We start from the raw sequence: 17,668 nt of genomic DNA on the forward strand, positions 1-17,668 counted from the left end.
CGTCTGAGGACTGTGTCCAAAGATGAGCTCATCTTTGCCTTTTGTCAGCGTCCTGCTGATTGGGGTAAGCATCAGTACACATCATGTAGGCTTTTTGCTAAAGGTCCTAGATTCCTAAACATGGTAATGACATTTGTACTCCATCCTCTCTCTCACTACAACTCTATCATAGAGCCTCGTGCTCGATTTTTATTATCTCTTCTTGAGCATCTCACTATAGATTTTCCTTCTCACTTTATTCTTTCTATCATAGATGTTCATCTTGATTCGGCGTCCCGTGATAAGCTCATCTTTCCTTCCGCTATCACGAGGATCTCACGCCATTTTTTCTTTCCTTTTTCCTGTGTCCGACCACTTCACACACATATCTGCCATAGATGCCGCTACCGTAAAATGTAGTGAGGCTCAGTTTAGGTCGTGATAGAAGAATTCCACTCCTCCCTCCCGTTCGACTTTATCCAGATTTGCTCCATCCAGATCAGCTCCATCTACATCCGCTCCTTGTTCCTATACGGGCGATGTATCTCTAGGAGACATTATGGCGCAGCTGCAGCGCATGGACACTCACCTTGATACATTCTCTGCTGAGTTGTATCAGGTGAATGTTCGTGTTGGTCGTATTGCACGACGGCAGGCGACCATGGGTGGTTTTGCTCCAGAGGCTACTCCTTCACCGCCTACTCCGGCAGCTTCAGATTCTGAGAATGATGATGATGATGATGATGATGATGATGATGATGGAGATGCTAGCTCTACTGATGAGATGTCTACATGACACTCTACCCTTTGTCATTCATGACAAAAAGGGGGAGTAGTTTTCGGTTATGAGAGTAGTCATCTTAGGGGGAGAGTTAGTATAAGACATTTTGATAGGGGGAGTGTTGATATTCTTGAGGGATGTAGTGAGGTTTTTATGTATATTTTCTTTTCTATTCTTTATAGATACATTGATCTTGTATATGAGGTCCTTTGACCATTTTTACATGCATTGTACTTATACTTCTTTATATATGTGGATGTATATTTCTTTCACCTCTCTCTTCATGTGTTGTTTCTTCTCTATTTTTATACACATGTTCTTTATATTTGTATGCAATCTATTATTACTATTTTATACAAGATGCCTTGATGAGTTTTGTTTAAAGTGTTTCAGAAATATAGGTTGTCAAAGTCTACTTGCCATAAACTCTCTTCTTGCAAAGTTTTTCAAGAGTTTGTGTTAGGATAGATTTTATTGTATTCAACAAGTGAATATGAGTTTAGTGATTTATGACTTCTCTCATATGTTCATTTGCTTGTTGTGGTTTTGTCACGGATTGCCAAAGAGGGAGATTGTTAGGACATATGTGTTTTCATTTGTTAAGAACATATGTCACTTATTTATGTAAATTGACTAATCCTTTGACAAAACGCACTCTACTTGTAATTGGGTAGTTCTAGGTGTTTTTAATATTTCAAGAAACAAGGTTTCAAGGTCAAGTGTTGAAGTCATCAAGTCTGTCCAAGAAAAAGCAAGCTGAAGTGCAATTTCATTAAAGCTCGACACCTGCTCGATAGCTACCTCAACACCTGCTATCTGTTGAGATTTAAAATTTCAGATTTTCTGATATGATTTTCTTGGGATCTGTGAATATGTTTTTGAGCCTTCTTTTCTCCAAACCCTAAACATATAAAAGGATTGTTTTAAGAGCCGTCAAGTGTGACATAAGTTGCAAACTCATTGAGCAATCTCTGTTCAAGCAAATTGTGATCGAAAGACAAAGTTCTTAACTTAGTTCATCTTCTCTGAAGAAGTTGCTGTGTATTTGCACCATAGGGTTTTGTGACCAAGCATCTTCCTGATCTTCATCGTGTAGGATGAACTGAAGAACTTTGCAGCCAACCTTTCTTCCTTAAGTTGGTGTTCTGAAATCGCGTACTGGGATCCGCGCATTGGTTAGTCACGTACTTGGGAGTCGTGCATCAAAGGTGGAAACTGTCGCTACAGATCAAGTCCAATTGGATATTGGAGTAAGGGTTCAACTATAGGTTGGTAAGGTACTTGAGATTTTTTTACTTGTAACCGCTTGATTTGATAATAGTGGAGTTTCGGGAGTGGTAACTTGAAAATCATCCAGTGGAGTTTTTGCCGCAAGGTTTTTCCCCATTCGTAAACAAATCACCATGTCATTTATTTTCCGCTGCATATTTAGTTATTTGGTGATTTGTTTGTGTTTCCACGCAATTGCATGATAAATTGATTAATTAATAACTTAACTAATTAATTAATTAGTTTAATCACAATGGGTCATTCAGATTGTGACCTATCACCATCGTTTTAATAAAGTTTTGAAGTATTTCAAATAAAAAAAGGGAAAAAAAAATCTCCACTACCAACCAACTTGCGGGCGGCCTTTATTGAATATTATTGATACTTTAAACTTCAGACTATTCAATCGGTTTCCACTTTCTACACCAATAATAGAATATTTTATTTCCCCTTCATATATTCCTTCTTCTTTGAATGAAATCTCCTCTGCCAACCAACTTGCCGGCCGCCCTTATTGAATATTATTGATACTTTAAACTTCAGACTTTATTCAATCGGTTTCCACTTTCTACACCAATAATAGAATATGACAACGAGGAAGAGGAATAAAAATAAGGCGCTCTCTTTCAGTCTCTCACATCTTTTTCATTGTCCTTATCATGATACTTGTCAAATTTGATTACTTAATCGATCTCTGAGAAGGTGATATATATTGTTCCTATTGTATGTATCTTTCCCTTTACATGGGTGGATCTCACAAGACTTCATATGGGAGTGGATCCCACACTTACAAGCTCCACTCCCATATAAGGAGAGGATACATACAACAGGAAAAACATGTATTTTCTCCTCTATATCATTGTCCCCTACTCTCAAAAGCTATATATTCTTGAAATCGATAAGCCAAATCAAGCAAAAAATTCAAGGAAACCCAAAAAGCCATGACCAAATTCGAGGTGGTACTCATTGCAACTCCTGCGTTTGGAAACTTTGTTCCCATTGTTGAGTTTGCTCAACGCCTAATCGATCATGACCCTCGATTTTCTGCAACAATCTTGATCATCACTATGCCCGGACAACCGCTTCTCGACACGTGCATCCAATCACGCGTGGCCACGTCAGCCACCAATATGAAATTTGTCCACCTCCCTACTGTGGACCATCCCTCACCCGATCAATCCCAACTTTTCGTAGCCCACGTGTCGTCACTTGTTGAAAAACAAAAACCCAATGTAAGACAAGCAATCACAAACCTCATGGGAACCGATTTGGACTCAGACTCAGAGTCCAACTCAGTTCCACAACTTGCTGGGTTATTCGTCGACATGTTTTGCACTTCGATCATTGATGTTGCTAAAGAGCTTGGCATTCCTTGCTACCTTTACTTTGCCTCTCCAGCTTCGTTTCTCAGCTTCATGCTTCATCTTCCTATCCTTGACACCCAACTCACCACTACTGAGTTGGCCGAGTTGGATACTAAGTTGGTCATCCCTGGTTTTGTTAACCCTGTTCCTCCAAGCGTGTTGCCTCCATTAGCGTTGAAGAGAGATGGGTCCTCTTGCCTTTTGTACCATGGACGTAGGTACCTTGAAACAAAGGGTATTATTATAAACACACTTCAAGAGCTTGAGCCTCACACTCTTAACTCGTTCTCCACAAGTCAAATGCCACGAGTTTATCCTATTGGGCCTGTTCTTGACCTTGCTGGCCCGGCCCAATGGCACCCAGACCAAGCCCATCACCAAAATGTTCTGAACTGGCTTGATAACCAACCTCTATCATCAGTGGTGTTCTTATGCTTTGGTAGCATGGGGAGCTTTGATGTGCAGCAAGTGAGAGAAATAGCCTATGGACTTGAACAGGCCGGGGTTCGATTCTTATGGTCATTACGTGAGAAACCAAAAGCCCTATTAAATCTTCCAAATGATTACACGAGTCTTGAGGAGGTTTTGCCAAATGGATTCTTGGAACGAACAGTTGGGATTGGCTTGGTGTGTGGATGGGTCTCGCAAGTATCAATCCTAGCCCATAAAGCAATCGGAGGATTCGTGTCACATTGTGGTTGGAACTCAATTTTGGAGAGCTTGTGGCACGCTGTACCAATTGCCACATGGCCAATTTATGCTGAGCAACAAATGAACGCCTTTATGATGGTTAAGGAATTGGGTTTAGCTATGGAAATTAGATTAGATTACAAGATGGGAAGTAAAATGGTGTTGGCAGAGGAGATAGAAAAAGGGATAAAGAGTCTTATGGATGGTGATAGTGAGGTGAGGAAAAAGGTGAAGGAGATGAGCCAAAAGGCCAAGACGGCTGTTAGGGAAAATGGATCATCATGTACGTCACTAGGAACTCTGATTGATGAATTAGCAAACGAAGTGTGAAGATAAAAAGATGGACCACTTTATATTTTAATGCAATAATGCTAGGTGAAATAAATTGAGTTGCAATTATTGTTGATGCCAGTTGCATACTAGTATATTCCAAGAGACTATAAATAACAATATATATATGTTTAATATAAGTGTAATTTTTGTGACTTTTGTCTCCCAATGAGTATATTCCAAGTTCCAACGAGTATATTCAAAGGGACTTTTGTGACTTTTTCTTTTTCCTTAGTATTACGTGTTTACCGGTTTTTATTATTAAAATTTTGCCCACTAAAAAAAAAAATTGTGTATACAGTGTGGCTTTACTAGAGTTCATACGACTAGTCCTTGATCCGTGCATTGGACATGCTGAAACAAGTCAAGATTATTGGTGTTGTTAGTTTTGATTTTAGAACAAGTTAATAAGTTAAAAGCTTTATAGTTTTGTAGCATTATTCGGTAGGAGAACTAAAGTTTGAATTTCCCTTTCCCCCACTTATAACAATTATTAAAAAAAAAGTTAAATAATTGTATTTAATAGATGCCTTAGGAAAGAAGATGGGGGCATTACTTTTAAATCATACATAAATCAAAACTGAGGGTGAAAAAAAAAAAAGAAAAAAAAAAAAAAGGAAGAGGAAAAATACACGTGTTATAAAAAGTAGAAAATGATAGCTTTTTGCCGTAATCTTTTTATCATGGTTTTTAAAATGAAGATAGTCTATTTTATGGAAAAGAATTAAAGATTTAATTTATTATAAATTTAAAGTATGTATAGTGTTACATCATTTAAAAGAAAAAAATTAGTAATGAATGAATATTAATTAAATTTAAATAGTGTGTCACAATATAAACCTTTAAATTAATGAAAAACTAAATATTCATATAGTTAACTGATTCCTCATGTTTAAAAACAAATACAGATACGATTCTAATATGAATAGGAGGAAAGAAATTAGAGCACGCTTGTGATTGCTCTAAGAAATAAAGCTTTAGCTCTTTAGTTGTAAAATTTTTGTGAGAGCTTCAAGCTGTAAAGTTTTAACTGAAAAGCTTTTACAATATAAAGAGCATTTACTGAAAAAAAAAAATTGTCTTGATAAAAGTAATGCTAGTGAAATAAGTTGAGTTGAGTTGCAATTATTGTTGATACAATTTGTCGACTGCATTCTAAGAACTTAATTAAAATTTCGGAATTTTTAATTTAAATGTGTTTTGTCTCCTAGTATTGGTCCAATTTTTATTTTTATTATTATATCTCTGATGCTTTACTTTGTTAATTTATTGCCTACAAATAAAAAAAATTAAAAATAAAAACACAAGCAAAAAAGAGGCAGGTGTAATATGGCTTTTACTTTAGTTCATGTGAGTAACCATTGATCCGTTGTCATAGTGGTTCCTCAGGTCTGATGCTATCCATAAGATTTGGGTTTCAAACCTCTTGTCAGCACCTTGGGGCCATTTTCATAGAATTCCTCATTATAATAAGCTGGTGCATATAGGAAAGGAGAGAGATATGGGCACTCTCATTTGTCAAAAAAAGAAACAGGTCAAAATTATTGCCATCTAATGATCATAGAAGTTGCATGTTATGATTATAGTATTTAATAGATAAATTAGGAAAGAAAAAGGAGCTTGATTTTCAATCATAAATAATAGTTATATCAAACTAAGAAAAAGAAAAAGGGGGAAAGCAAAAACTGGAGGAGCACGGGGTTTTTTTACCATAGCCCATTTGGAAGGCAATGGAGTGGGATGGGACCGGATCATGCATGGGTGTCTCGCCCTTGTCCTGCAATTGAATTATCCTACCCTAACCCCATCCTATAGAGGTCAGGACAATCTGCATTGTCTTGCCTTGTCTTAAAATTATATGTGTAAATTGTGAGAACACAACTTGAGGGACTGTAATACTTTTTAAAGGTAAAAAGAAATCATTAAGTAATTGTGAGAGACTAGAACTAAAATTACTTTCAAAGGAGGATTAGTGGAATCTCTTTGGGGGTGGGAGGGTTTACTTATTTTGTGAAGTTGCCATTTATTTTTTATTTACAAAAATAAGGAAAACTAAAATGCAAATTAAACAACTAGATTTTTCTTTGAATATTGCATAGAAATTACATATGATAGCAACTACATCCATTTGTGTCCTAGTTACAATCTAAATAAAATACAAGGTTTTGATCTTAAATACATTCTAAAGAAAGTATAAAATAAAATAAGACCCAAAAAAAAAAAAAAAATAGCTACTAAACTCGAGATATTGGTTCGGGGACTAGTTTATAGAATGGAAATGTGTTAGACACCAACCCTATTTGGAAAAATCCAATTTTCTAGACTAAAGATGACCATTTATATACCCACACACAATCAAACAGTATGTTAATATTAAATTACAACCTTAATTGTTAATTTCCCTGGATCTAATATTAAATCTAAATCTAGATTCATAAATCTATTATTTTGAAAGAAAATTTTAGAAATTGACTAAATGACAAAGTAGATCTAAAAGATAATAAAAAATAATAATAGATATATAATTTAGGTTTAAGAAAAAAAATTTATGTACAAAAATATTATATTTGATTTTTTTTTTACTAAGAAAAATAATATTATTTAGGAGAAAATAGTAAATCTGGCTTTTTAATTTTTTTTTTTTTTTTTTTTTTTTTTTTTTTCTTTTTTTTTCTTTTTAAATTTATTTTTAATGTGAGACATGGGGCACCTATGTTGTCATTCTATGAGTTTATAGTAATAAAAGTAAGGAACTTTTGATTAAACAATATAGGGTTGTGTTAACGAGGACCATAAGGTGCGCGTTAACAACTTTTTGCAGCATTTTGTCATTTTTGATAGTTTTTTAATAATTTTTTTTTATCCTTTTTAATAACTTTTTGTCATTTTTATTAAGTGGGACCTATATAGAAAAATTTTAACAAGTAATGCATGGTGTTTGTTAGCAATTTCCAACAATATATACTATGATAGAGGACTTTTTATTGTTTTTTTTCCCATGTTTTTTGGTGGCGTGCGAATTTCTTGGATAGAATACTACAAGACTAGTGGGTTCCCGTTTGGTTGAATAAGAGATCTGGGGTTGAATTTTCATTTACACCAAAAATTGATAAAAGTCTTGGTCTGATGATAAAGAGCTATCATTAGGAGTGAATGTCATAAGTTGAAATTTTCTCAAAATACTGTAAGAGTAATATCTTTAAAGAAGTTTTGAATTATCAATTATATGCCCTTGTATTTCTTTATTTTATCTTTATTAAGTAAAAACTGATATAGTGAAATCTTTCCCAACATATCCAAAATCTACTCTGGGTAACCTGCCCCAAGAAAATCTTACAAGATACTACTTACAAAATTTTTGCTGACAAACTCTATATGCAACGACTTTTAGCTCTCACTGCAATGACTTAAGAACACTGAAGCGCGTTAACAACTTTTTGCAGCATTTTGTCATTTTTGATAGTTTTTTAATAATTTTTTTTATCCTTTTTAATAACTTTTTGTCATTTTTATTAAGTGGGACCTATATAGAAAAATTTTAACAAGTAATGCATGGTGTTTGTTAGCAATTTCCAATAATATATACTATGATAGAGGACTTTTTATTGTTTTTTTTCCCATGTTTTTTGGTGGCGTGCGAATTTCTTGGATAGAATACTACAAGACTAGTGGGTTCCCTTTACACCAAAAACCGAAAAAAGTCTTGGTTTGATGATAAAGAGCTATCATTAGGAGTGAATGTCATAAGTTGAAATTTTCTCAAAATACTGTAAGAGTAATATCTTTAAAGAAGTTCTGAATTATCAATTATATGCCCTTGTATTTCTTTATTTTATTTTTATTAAGTAAAAATTGATATAGTGAAATCTTTCCCAACAGATCCAAAATCTACTCTGGGTAACCTGCCCCAAGAAAATCTTACAAGATACTACTTACAAAATTTTTGCTGACAAACTCTATATGCAACGACTTTTAGCTCTCACTGCAATGACTTAAGAACACTGAACTTCTTCTACACAATCCCCATAATGAACAATTGATTTGGCCCAATCCAGAACTCCAGTAAATGAGTGAACTCATTTGGCAAAGGGGAACAATTACTTTGATTTCAATGGAATCAATTTAGGCTCACAAATTTGCACTACAAAAAAAGTTGCCTATAGTAGCTTTTTTTAGTGGCGCTTTCTAAAAATGCTGCTATAGGCATATCTATAGCAGCGTTCATAGGGCTCTACGGTGGCATTTTTAAACACGGGGCCTAGTAGCATTTCCAAGGGCCTATAGTGGCGTTTGTAAAATGCTACTATACCCCAACCCAAAAAAAACAATTAAGGGACTTATAGTAGCGTTTTACAGACAACTCTATAGGCAATTTGTCTTAAAACGCCGCTACAGCTAATTCATGAAAAAAAATTTGAGGGACCTATAGGAGCTTTTCATAAACGCCACTATAGGTTCTTTAAAATAAAAACCAACCCAAAAATAATTATCTCAAATGATAATTACTTTAAAAATAACATTATTTTTCCAAATTTAATCTTTATCCGCTTATTTATTATAATCTCATGCCATAAATTACATCTTAAGATAAAAACTTAAGCAATCACAAATTTTTTTAATTAATTTTAATCAGTGACCAATCAAAATTAACTTCCATTAATCCTGTGTGATAAGCTACATCTAATCAAATGCATGATGACCATAAAAACTTGACCTTGTGATATCTTTTGATTCAACCGTCCGATTGAAAAACCGAATGTACCAATGTTATCATTGAAACTTCAAAATCAGTTTTATGACATGTGATGAATGAGTTAGTGACAAAAATGCAACCATGCTTTTGGGTAAATGGAATGACCATCTTGCCCTTTCTCACGATCAAATTATGGGAGTGAAATGAGGTGTCTACACTCTACAGCTACAAATCTCAAGGTAGAGAATGAATCATAGACATTTTTCCCCTAACCTTAAGGACTTACACGGAGCCCACATTTAATTTAATTTTTTTTTTTTTTTTTTTTTGCTGGGTAATTTGTTATTGAGGGAGATTGAACCCCCGAGTAAGCGGCCACATAGGGTACCAGGTACCACTCAGGCAACTAGGCCCGGTGGTAAGAGCCCACATTTAATTTAATTACATAAAAATAAAGACGAATATCAAAGTAAATTCATTCATGAATAGAAAAAATAACATGAAAGATCCAAAAATGGAAAATTCAAGTTATATGGCTTTGGCAATAATACAATCTAATTTAAAAAAAAAAAAAAAAAGGTCTTATTTCATAGTTCCAATCTAGTAAAAGGAAAATTAAATAAATAAAGTCTAATATGCGTACTTTCAACTAAGTTTGAATATTATCAACAACAAAAATTCAACCAAGTTTTAAGACTATATGAAAAGGATTAAAAAGTGAAGAGAAACAGTAATGCAATTCATTTCATCACAATAGAAAGTGAGCCCACTTGAATCATGAATTCACTAATTTCTCGATTAGTGCTCCAAGTGATGCATATGATGATCCATTTTCCATCTTAGCTACCCTACACTTTTTGCTCATTTCTTTAACTTTTTGTCTCACCTCATCATCATAGTTCATCAAACACTTTATTGCTCCCTCCACCTCCTTTGCTGACACCAAATCACTACCCTCCCTATAATCTAACCTAATCTCAATAGCCAATCCTAACTCCTTCACCATCTCAAAGGCATTCAATTGTTGTTCTGCATAAACTGGCCAAGTGGCAATTGGTATACCATGCCACAAGCTTTCCAAAATTGAGTTCCAACCACAGTGTGATATGAATCCTCCGATTGCTTTGTGAGATAGGATTTGCACTTGTGAGACCCACCCACATACCAATCCAATTCCAGCCGTTCGTTCCAAAAATCCATTCGGTAAAATTTTCTCGAAATTCGTGTAGTCATTTGGGAGGGAAAATTGATCCTTAGGTTGCTCACGTAAAACCCACACAAACCGAACCCCGGCTAGTTCAAGCCCAAATGCAATCTCTCTCACTTGAGACTCACTGAGACACCCATGGCTACCAAAGCTTAAGAATACCACTGTTGATGGAGGTTGGTCATCAAGCCACTTCATGATTCGCTCATGGTTGGCTTGGTCTGGGTGCCATTGGGCCGGACCAACAAGGTCAAGAATAGGCCCAATGGGATAAATTGGTGGTACTTGACTCGTAGAGACCGAGTTAAGTGCATAAGGCTCAAGGTCATGAAATGTATTAATAACAATACCGACTGTTTCAAAGTACTTGCGTCCATGGTACAAGAACCAAGAGTACCCTTCTTTCTCCAATGCTATAGAAGGCAACAAGCTTGGAGAAATTGGGTTGACAAAACCTGGAATAATCAGCTCAGTGTCCAACTCAGACAACTCAGTGGTGAGTTGGGTGTCTAGGATTGGAAGATGAAGCATGAAACCAAGAAACGTAGCCGGGGACGGAAAGTAAAGATAGCAAGGGATGTGAAGCTCATTAGCCACAACAATCATGGAAGTACAAAACATGTCTAGGAATAACCCAACGAGTCGTCGGTCCGAGTTGAACTCGGTTTCCATGAGATTTGTAACTGCTTGCTTAACATGGGGTATGTGCTTTTCAATGAGTAAGCATGTGTAGCCAAAGGAAGACTCGAACTGATCAGGTGTGGGAGGGTCTACAATAGGGAGGTGGATGAATTTGATATTTGTGGAGGTTGAAGTGGCAGCGCGTGATTGGATGTAGGTGTTGAGAATGGGTCTCTGAGGCATGGTTACGATGAGTATAGTAGCAGAAAATCGACGGTCATGATTGATAAGATGGTGTGCAAACTCGACAACTGGAACAAGGTGCCCGATCCCAGGGCTTGTCATGAACACCACCTCGAATTTGGTCATCTCCCTTGAGCATTTGCTTTATTAATTTGGCTTATCAAGAATGGTTTTTGCGATAGGTAGCCTATGACTATATAGAAATGGGAAATGGAGTTGAAACCTTTTGTTTTGTTTTGTTCTGTTTTATTTATTTTGAGAAAATATTAGTAGAAGAATAGGAAAACATATAGACCCGTGATGAATACAACCTCGAAAACATAACGCATTGTTCATGACTTCATTAATCAATAAAATTTGTTCTATTGTAAACAAATTTTTTTGGCGCCTATCTGAAATATTTTTTTGACCCAGGTTAATAAATAAATAAATAAATGTATGATTGAAAAAATGTATTTTTTTTGGGGCAGCGTGCGAATAACTCCCATAGTAAACTACAAGAGATACATCTTTAAAATGGGGGCAATTCTTTAATATTAATAACTAATTAGTTTTTAATCTCATGCATATAGGTGTGAGACATTCACAAATAAGTATAACTAATAACTATTTAAATGATAAATATAAGTTTGTTTGAAACAACTGAGAAAAGAATTCATTTAAATTGTTATCTATGAAATTCTCAATTTTAGTTTGTCCAACTACTATTTATATAATACTAATAATAATACTAGATATTAGAAGAAGAAAAAAAATATTGGTAGTCAATGTTATTTATTATTTTTTTTTGTGTCAAACTTAGTTTACGTTAATTTAGATTTGATCTAGATGATCGAGAACGAAACATAAGCTTAAGCTTAAGTTCAACATAAATATAAATTTCATTTTCGTTACTATATATTTATGTTTTTATTATTTTTAACTTCCCCTGGCAACAATCATTTTAATACCATTAACCAGACAAAAAACATGAGGCATGCTAGATGGAGTGAATACATAATTGAGAAAGTTTGGAGCCACCTCCAAGCGTGAGATTTTATTTTATTTTTTATATGGAAACAATGGTTCTAATTGGTTTCAAATAACTCTAACAATTAAGATATTAATAGAATAAAATTTGACTGATAGATGAAATTATAAAAATACAAAAATCTTCTATTTAGAATTTTAAGGATCATTAGTCCTAAAAGGACTTATGTTTTTATAATTATTAAAATAAAAAAGACTTATAGGCTTGAGATTTTTCATTTTCATTTTTATTTTTTTTCATCACAGAAACAACAGTTCTAATTGCGTTCAAATAAGTCTAACATTTAAAATGTTAATACAATAATATTGTGACTGAGAGAGAAAATCCTAAAAATGTAAAACTGTTTTATTTGGAATTCCAAGCATTCCAAGGATCTTTAATCCTAATAAGACTTATCATTTATAATTAAAAAATAAAAAGGATTGGTGATGTGAAAATTTGTGAGATCTCGAAAGTAATGTGATAAAATATTAGAAGGTCAAACATAAGAATGAAAATATTAAGATATTGGTGGCATCAATTGCCTCTAGCTGCGAATTATTGGTCCAACCTGAAATCATTACCCCTAACCTCAATAAATCACAAACCATATATATTTTCTACTTCATATTTGAATCTAAATAAAAATTTACTATAAATCTACCGTACAAACCAAACCGAAGCAATTATATACTCAATACAGTAAAGCATCTTAAACAACAAATTAAACGAAGAAAAAAGAATTCCATAAGTACGATATGATTGGAGCCATGTTAGATGATCCTGCTTGAGTTTTTGAGTACGTTAGCAACAACCACACCAATTTTAGTGTGTGTCTAATTCTCTAAGGGGTAAGGAACGGCCAAAGCAAATATAAAAAAATTTCTGTATGTTAAACATTAACAATTGTCATGGTGTACATACAATGGAATTCCAAGTATAACATGGAGTCTTTGATAATATAAGTTGGCAAGGATCTTGAGTCCTTAGAGGACTTTGTCAAATTTTTATAATTAAAAAATAAATTATAATGATGTGTAAATTTGTGAGACTTACAAAGTTTATGTGTCAAAATTTTAAAAGGTGAACAAAATGTCAAAGATTTCGGTTTTATATTATATATATAGAATATAAATTATATTAATAAAGAGACAAAAGTATTACTACTACACAAAAATAATCAATTTTAGTGATAATAATTCATCTTAATATGAATCTTAGGATAAAATTTTATATCATAGTCTCTGTCACTCTTTTAATTATATTTTCTTGTATATATATATCAAATGGACACGAATATTGCTAGATACAAAAAAGTGAAAAATTTCAACCAAAAAATAATAATAATAATAATAATACTCTCTCTCTCTCTCTCTCTCTCACACACACACACACACACACACTTAAATTTAATTTAATTGCTTTTAGAGTGAAATTGATGGATTATTTAATTTATTTTGAAGGAGATATTATTTTATATTATGATCACTACCAAATAAATAAATAAAAGAAGATGTAACGTGAAGAGTTATTTTGTGGATTATTCATATTAAAATTTTATCAGTTAAGGAAAATGATAAAAGATTAAAACCTATTTGGATTAGGGGTTTAAGTGTTATTGGAATCTTTTAGAGTTCTAGCCTTTCTAAAGAACCTTAATTTGAGTTCAATTGGGAATTAAAGTCTTGAAAGCTTATTAAGAGATTAATTTTAGTGTGTTTTAAATTCTAGCCCAAGTAAGAAATGTATTTAACGTGTAAAGTTGGATTTATTTAAGAGTACTACTTGGAGTGGTATTGGTCTTCTTAGACTGAATTGGAGTGTTATTTTTGAGGTGAAAATATATATATATTGGGTCTTTTTAAGTCAGCCACGTGAAAGGTAGAGAGACTACAAGATTCTGAAAAAAAAAAAAAAAAAAAAAAAAAAAAAAAAAAAAAAAAAGAGAGAGAGAGAGAGAGAGAAGAAGTCAGTGTGTAGCGTGTAAAGGTTTAGGAGCAGAAAATTAAGGTTTCTCTACATTGAAAAGAATAAAATAACATAGTACTACTAGAGCAGCCAACAAGTTTGTATTATACTAAGGTTCTAGTTGACATTGTTCGGACAATTGGAGTGAAGTTTGGTTTAGCAATTGGAGGTTAGTGAACTTCAGAACATGACGTTTCTCAAGATGTGTGTGTGTGTGTTATACCATTATCTATACTTTATACACACCTGAATTTTATTATTTCTTGTGTGTTATTTTGAACTTGTATATGTTAAGAATGACTCAAAAGCTATATTTTTGAGAAAGTATTTATTATATGATATATGATTTGTATTGACAATATTGTAATAAATAAAGAATGTTTTCAAGTGGTCAGATAGACAATTTGTAACCTTTGCCAACATGTTAAGTGTTGTTCTTCAGCCAAAGTAGTGTTATTGTGGTGTGGTGCAGTGTTATCGTTTGCTTTTTAGAGCCAGTGTTATCATTTGCTTTTGGAGCCAGTGTTGCTTCTTTGAGGTTAGTGTTATTGTTTTCCACAGGAATCACCCACCGAGTGTTTAGCAGTTTATGTCTTTGTTTGACTAATGTTTTCCATATCGAATTACTATTTTATTGTTATTGACCTTTATAAGAGGAAAATTTGTTTTTTACTATAATATATTGTTTTTTTAACCTATTTAGTGTATTTTGGCTAACTAAAGTGGTTACTATTTTATTTACTGATTACAGTGTTATAGTTAAATGTTTTCTTACTAGCAGTTTTATAGAATATATTATATTACTGTTAAAGCTATTTGTAAATGTTTTGTAAAGATTATATTTTGTCAATGATACTATTGTTTTGTTTTGAAAGACATCTTTATGTTATGTAGCCTCTTATTGAGCTTCTAGCTCTCTCTCTCCCCCCCCCCCCCATTCCCCCTTTTTCCACATTTTCAGATTAAAGCAGTGGAATATCTTTTGGTGGTAGATTATCGAAACCATAGATTGAAGACTTCTTTTGGAGCTATGTTAGTTGATGGACTACTTTATTATGTTTTCTAAGGATAGTGAGTTTAGTATTCTAGAAACTGTTTGGGATTGTATTTGGAGACTTTATTGTTAAAGTTTTAGTTTGATGGATTTTATAAGAAAGACTTGATTGTTTGATTCTTATTTGTGGATATTTAATTACGCTTTGTTCCATTATAGCAAATGTTGATTATTTATAAGATAGGTCATGGATCTAAATCCTTGGTATGGGTTTGGGGTGTTATAGTTATGTTATCAAAGCATAGGTTTATGATTCTGTAGATTTATAGGTTTAATCTTGAGATTATTTTGGAACAAGAGTGTGATCATGAGGAATTTTAGTGTTAGAATTTTTTGACCTTTCATAGTGTTTTTCTGGAGAGTGTAGGAATGGTTATTGTACTATCTATGTGCTTGGTTTTGACCTTTAATTAGTGATATTTAAAATCTGTACTTATGATGCCTTATTGTATTGCTTAGAGAGATGACTCCACCAAGGAGGAACACAAGGAATGGTCAATCGAATACTAGGGGAACCACTAATCTTCAGGCTATTATTGAAGCCATTGATGGCTTAGCCAATATAGTGCAACATCAAGTAGGAGCCACCAATCCGACTAGTGCTCTAGAGAAGTTTAGAAAGATTGACCTCCTGCTTTCAAGGGTACAAAGGATCCAATAGAGGCTAACAACTGGCTTAAGGAGATAGAAAGGCTCTTTAGGGCAATGGAGGTTAGTGATGAGCAACAAGTTATCCTTGTTGTTTTTGCATTGAAATGTGATGCATTGGAATTGTGGGAGTCCACAGAAAGGACACATGGGAAAGAAGTTATAACTTGGCAGCATTTTGTTGAACTCTTTTGTAAGAGGTATTTTTCTGATAGTTTAATGGTCCAAAGGAAGCTGAATTCATCTGCATAGCACTAAGTACTTAATCAATGTATAAGTATGAGCGGAAATTTGCTAAATTATCCTGCTTTGCTCCACACATGGTTGGCATAGAAGTAAGGAAGGCTAGGCATTTTGAAAGGAGTTTAAGGGAGGAAATTCAGGGATCGGTTTCCATGTTCAAATTGGAAACATATGCAGAGGTTGTAGATCAAGCTCTCATAGCAGAGAGAAATTGCAATCATCTCTCAAATGCCAATGATCAGTAGAGGGAGCCAAATTAGAGTATTTTTCTTAAGGGAAAGTCTAGTGAAAGTTCATTCAAGAAGCAAGGGGTGCCTAATTCAAATAACAAGGCACATAGGACTTGTCCAAGATGTGAAAAGGCTCATAGTGGAGCATTTTATTTGGAGTCAGGAGCGTGTTTTAAATGTGGAAGGACTGGACACTTTACCATAGATTGCCCAGCTTTAAAGAGTGAGCCAATGGCTGAGCCTAATGATGTGAATCAAAGGCCAAAAATCCAAGGACGAGTGTTTGCCATTACTGGGCAAGATGCTGAGGAATCTAAGTCAGGTACCATCTTCTTATTTTCTCTTATTAAGTGAAACAATGGTTGTTGAGTCTATGTAACTATTGTGTGGCAATGATAGTAGACAAGGAATTAATGGCTGACTTGATTCTCTTAAAGATTTATGAATTTGGTATAATATAATATGGATTGGTTAGGAGCATATCATGTTGCTTTGAATTCTACGACCTAGTGTATTTTCTTCGGGCACTTTTGTTAAATAAAAATTATATGCTAAGTTTAAGAAGTGTGACATTTAGTCGGATTAAGTGATATTTTTTTTTTTTGATGCATTCTAAGGTCGAAGGTGAAGGTCACCTATTTGTTGGGATGAAGTAAGTGATAAAAAAATAAATAAATAAAAAGTGTGGAGGGACAGTTGGAGGCATCATCTATAGGCTGTAGCTATTGTTCAAGTTTGATCTCTCAGGTAATCACTCCCTAGTTTGACATGGTAGAGTTATAATTTTACTAGAACCATTGTCATATAAATATTGACCAGTGATTGCATCAAAGATTTATAAAAATTCCGTATAAGTATTTCATTGCCATGATTTGATTTGATTATTAGACTTTGGAGTTCATAGGATTCTGATTTGAAGGACTATATAAGACTTTGTATACTTTGAAGTATTAAATTGCTAATTTAGGATTGAACCTAAAGACAACTTGTCCTATAAAGAAGTTCCAATTCAGATTTTGGATCATAAAGAGCAAGTGTTGCGTAATAAGACTATACCATTGGTCAAGTTATTATGGAGGACTTATTCCACAAAAGAAGCTTCATGGGAGCATAAAGATGAAATGCAATCCCAGTATCCCTAGCTATTTCAAAATTGAGGATTTTTTTTCCAAATTTTAAGAGACAAGAAGTTGTATGCTAAATTGAGGAAGTGTGAGTGCTGGTTGAATCAATTTGTGTTCTTAGGACATGGATCTCTAGAGATGGAATTACAATGGACCCTAGTAAGATTGAAGCAGTAGTAAATTGAGGTATGTTTGAATTTTTGAGGACGAAAATT

The 17,668-nt window shown here is 33.7% G+C and overlaps 2 protein-coding genes across 2 annotated transcripts; one reads left to right on the forward strand and one right to left on the reverse strand.

Moving 5' to 3' along the window:
* Positions 1 to 2,752: 2,752 nt before the first annotated feature.
* On the forward strand, positions 2,753 to 4,630 carry LOC111993277 (UDP-glycosyltransferase 43). Its single transcript, XM_024025127.2, has one exon. The coding sequence runs from the start codon at positions 2,971 to 2,973 to the stop codon at positions 4,411 to 4,413; it is 1,443 nt and encodes a 480-aa protein (XP_023880895.1). The 5' UTR covers positions 2,753 to 2,970; the 3' UTR covers positions 4,414 to 4,630.
* A 5,194-nt stretch (positions 4,631 to 9,824) lies between these two features.
* Positions 9,825 to 11,377, reverse strand: LOC111993258 (UDP-glycosyltransferase 43). Its single transcript, XM_024025105.2, has one exon. The coding sequence runs from the start codon at positions 11,301 to 11,303 to the stop codon at positions 9,882 to 9,884; it is 1,422 nt and encodes a 473-aa protein (XP_023880873.1). The 5' UTR covers positions 11,304 to 11,377; the 3' UTR covers positions 9,825 to 9,881.
* Between the last annotated feature and the right edge of the window lie 6,291 nt (positions 11,378 to 17,668).

Source organism: Quercus suber, unplaced genomic scaffold, assembly GCF_002906115.3.
Source record: "Quercus suber isolate HL8 unplaced genomic scaffold, Cork oak 2.0 scaffold_163, whole genome shotgun sequence".
In the NCBI taxonomy this organism is placed as follows: Eukaryota; Viridiplantae; Streptophyta; class Magnoliopsida; order Fagales; family Fagaceae; genus Quercus; species Quercus suber.

What these genes read in the sequence shown, in the direction of transcription:
- LOC111993258 (XM_024025105.2), bottom strand. Translation starts at nt 11,303, where the DNA reads ATGACCAAATTCGAGGTGGTGTTCATGACAAGCCCTGGGATCGGGCAC.
- LOC111993277 (XM_024025127.2), top strand. Translation starts at nt 2,971, where the DNA reads ATGACCAAATTCGAGGTGGTACTCATTGCAACTCCTGCGTTTGGAAAC.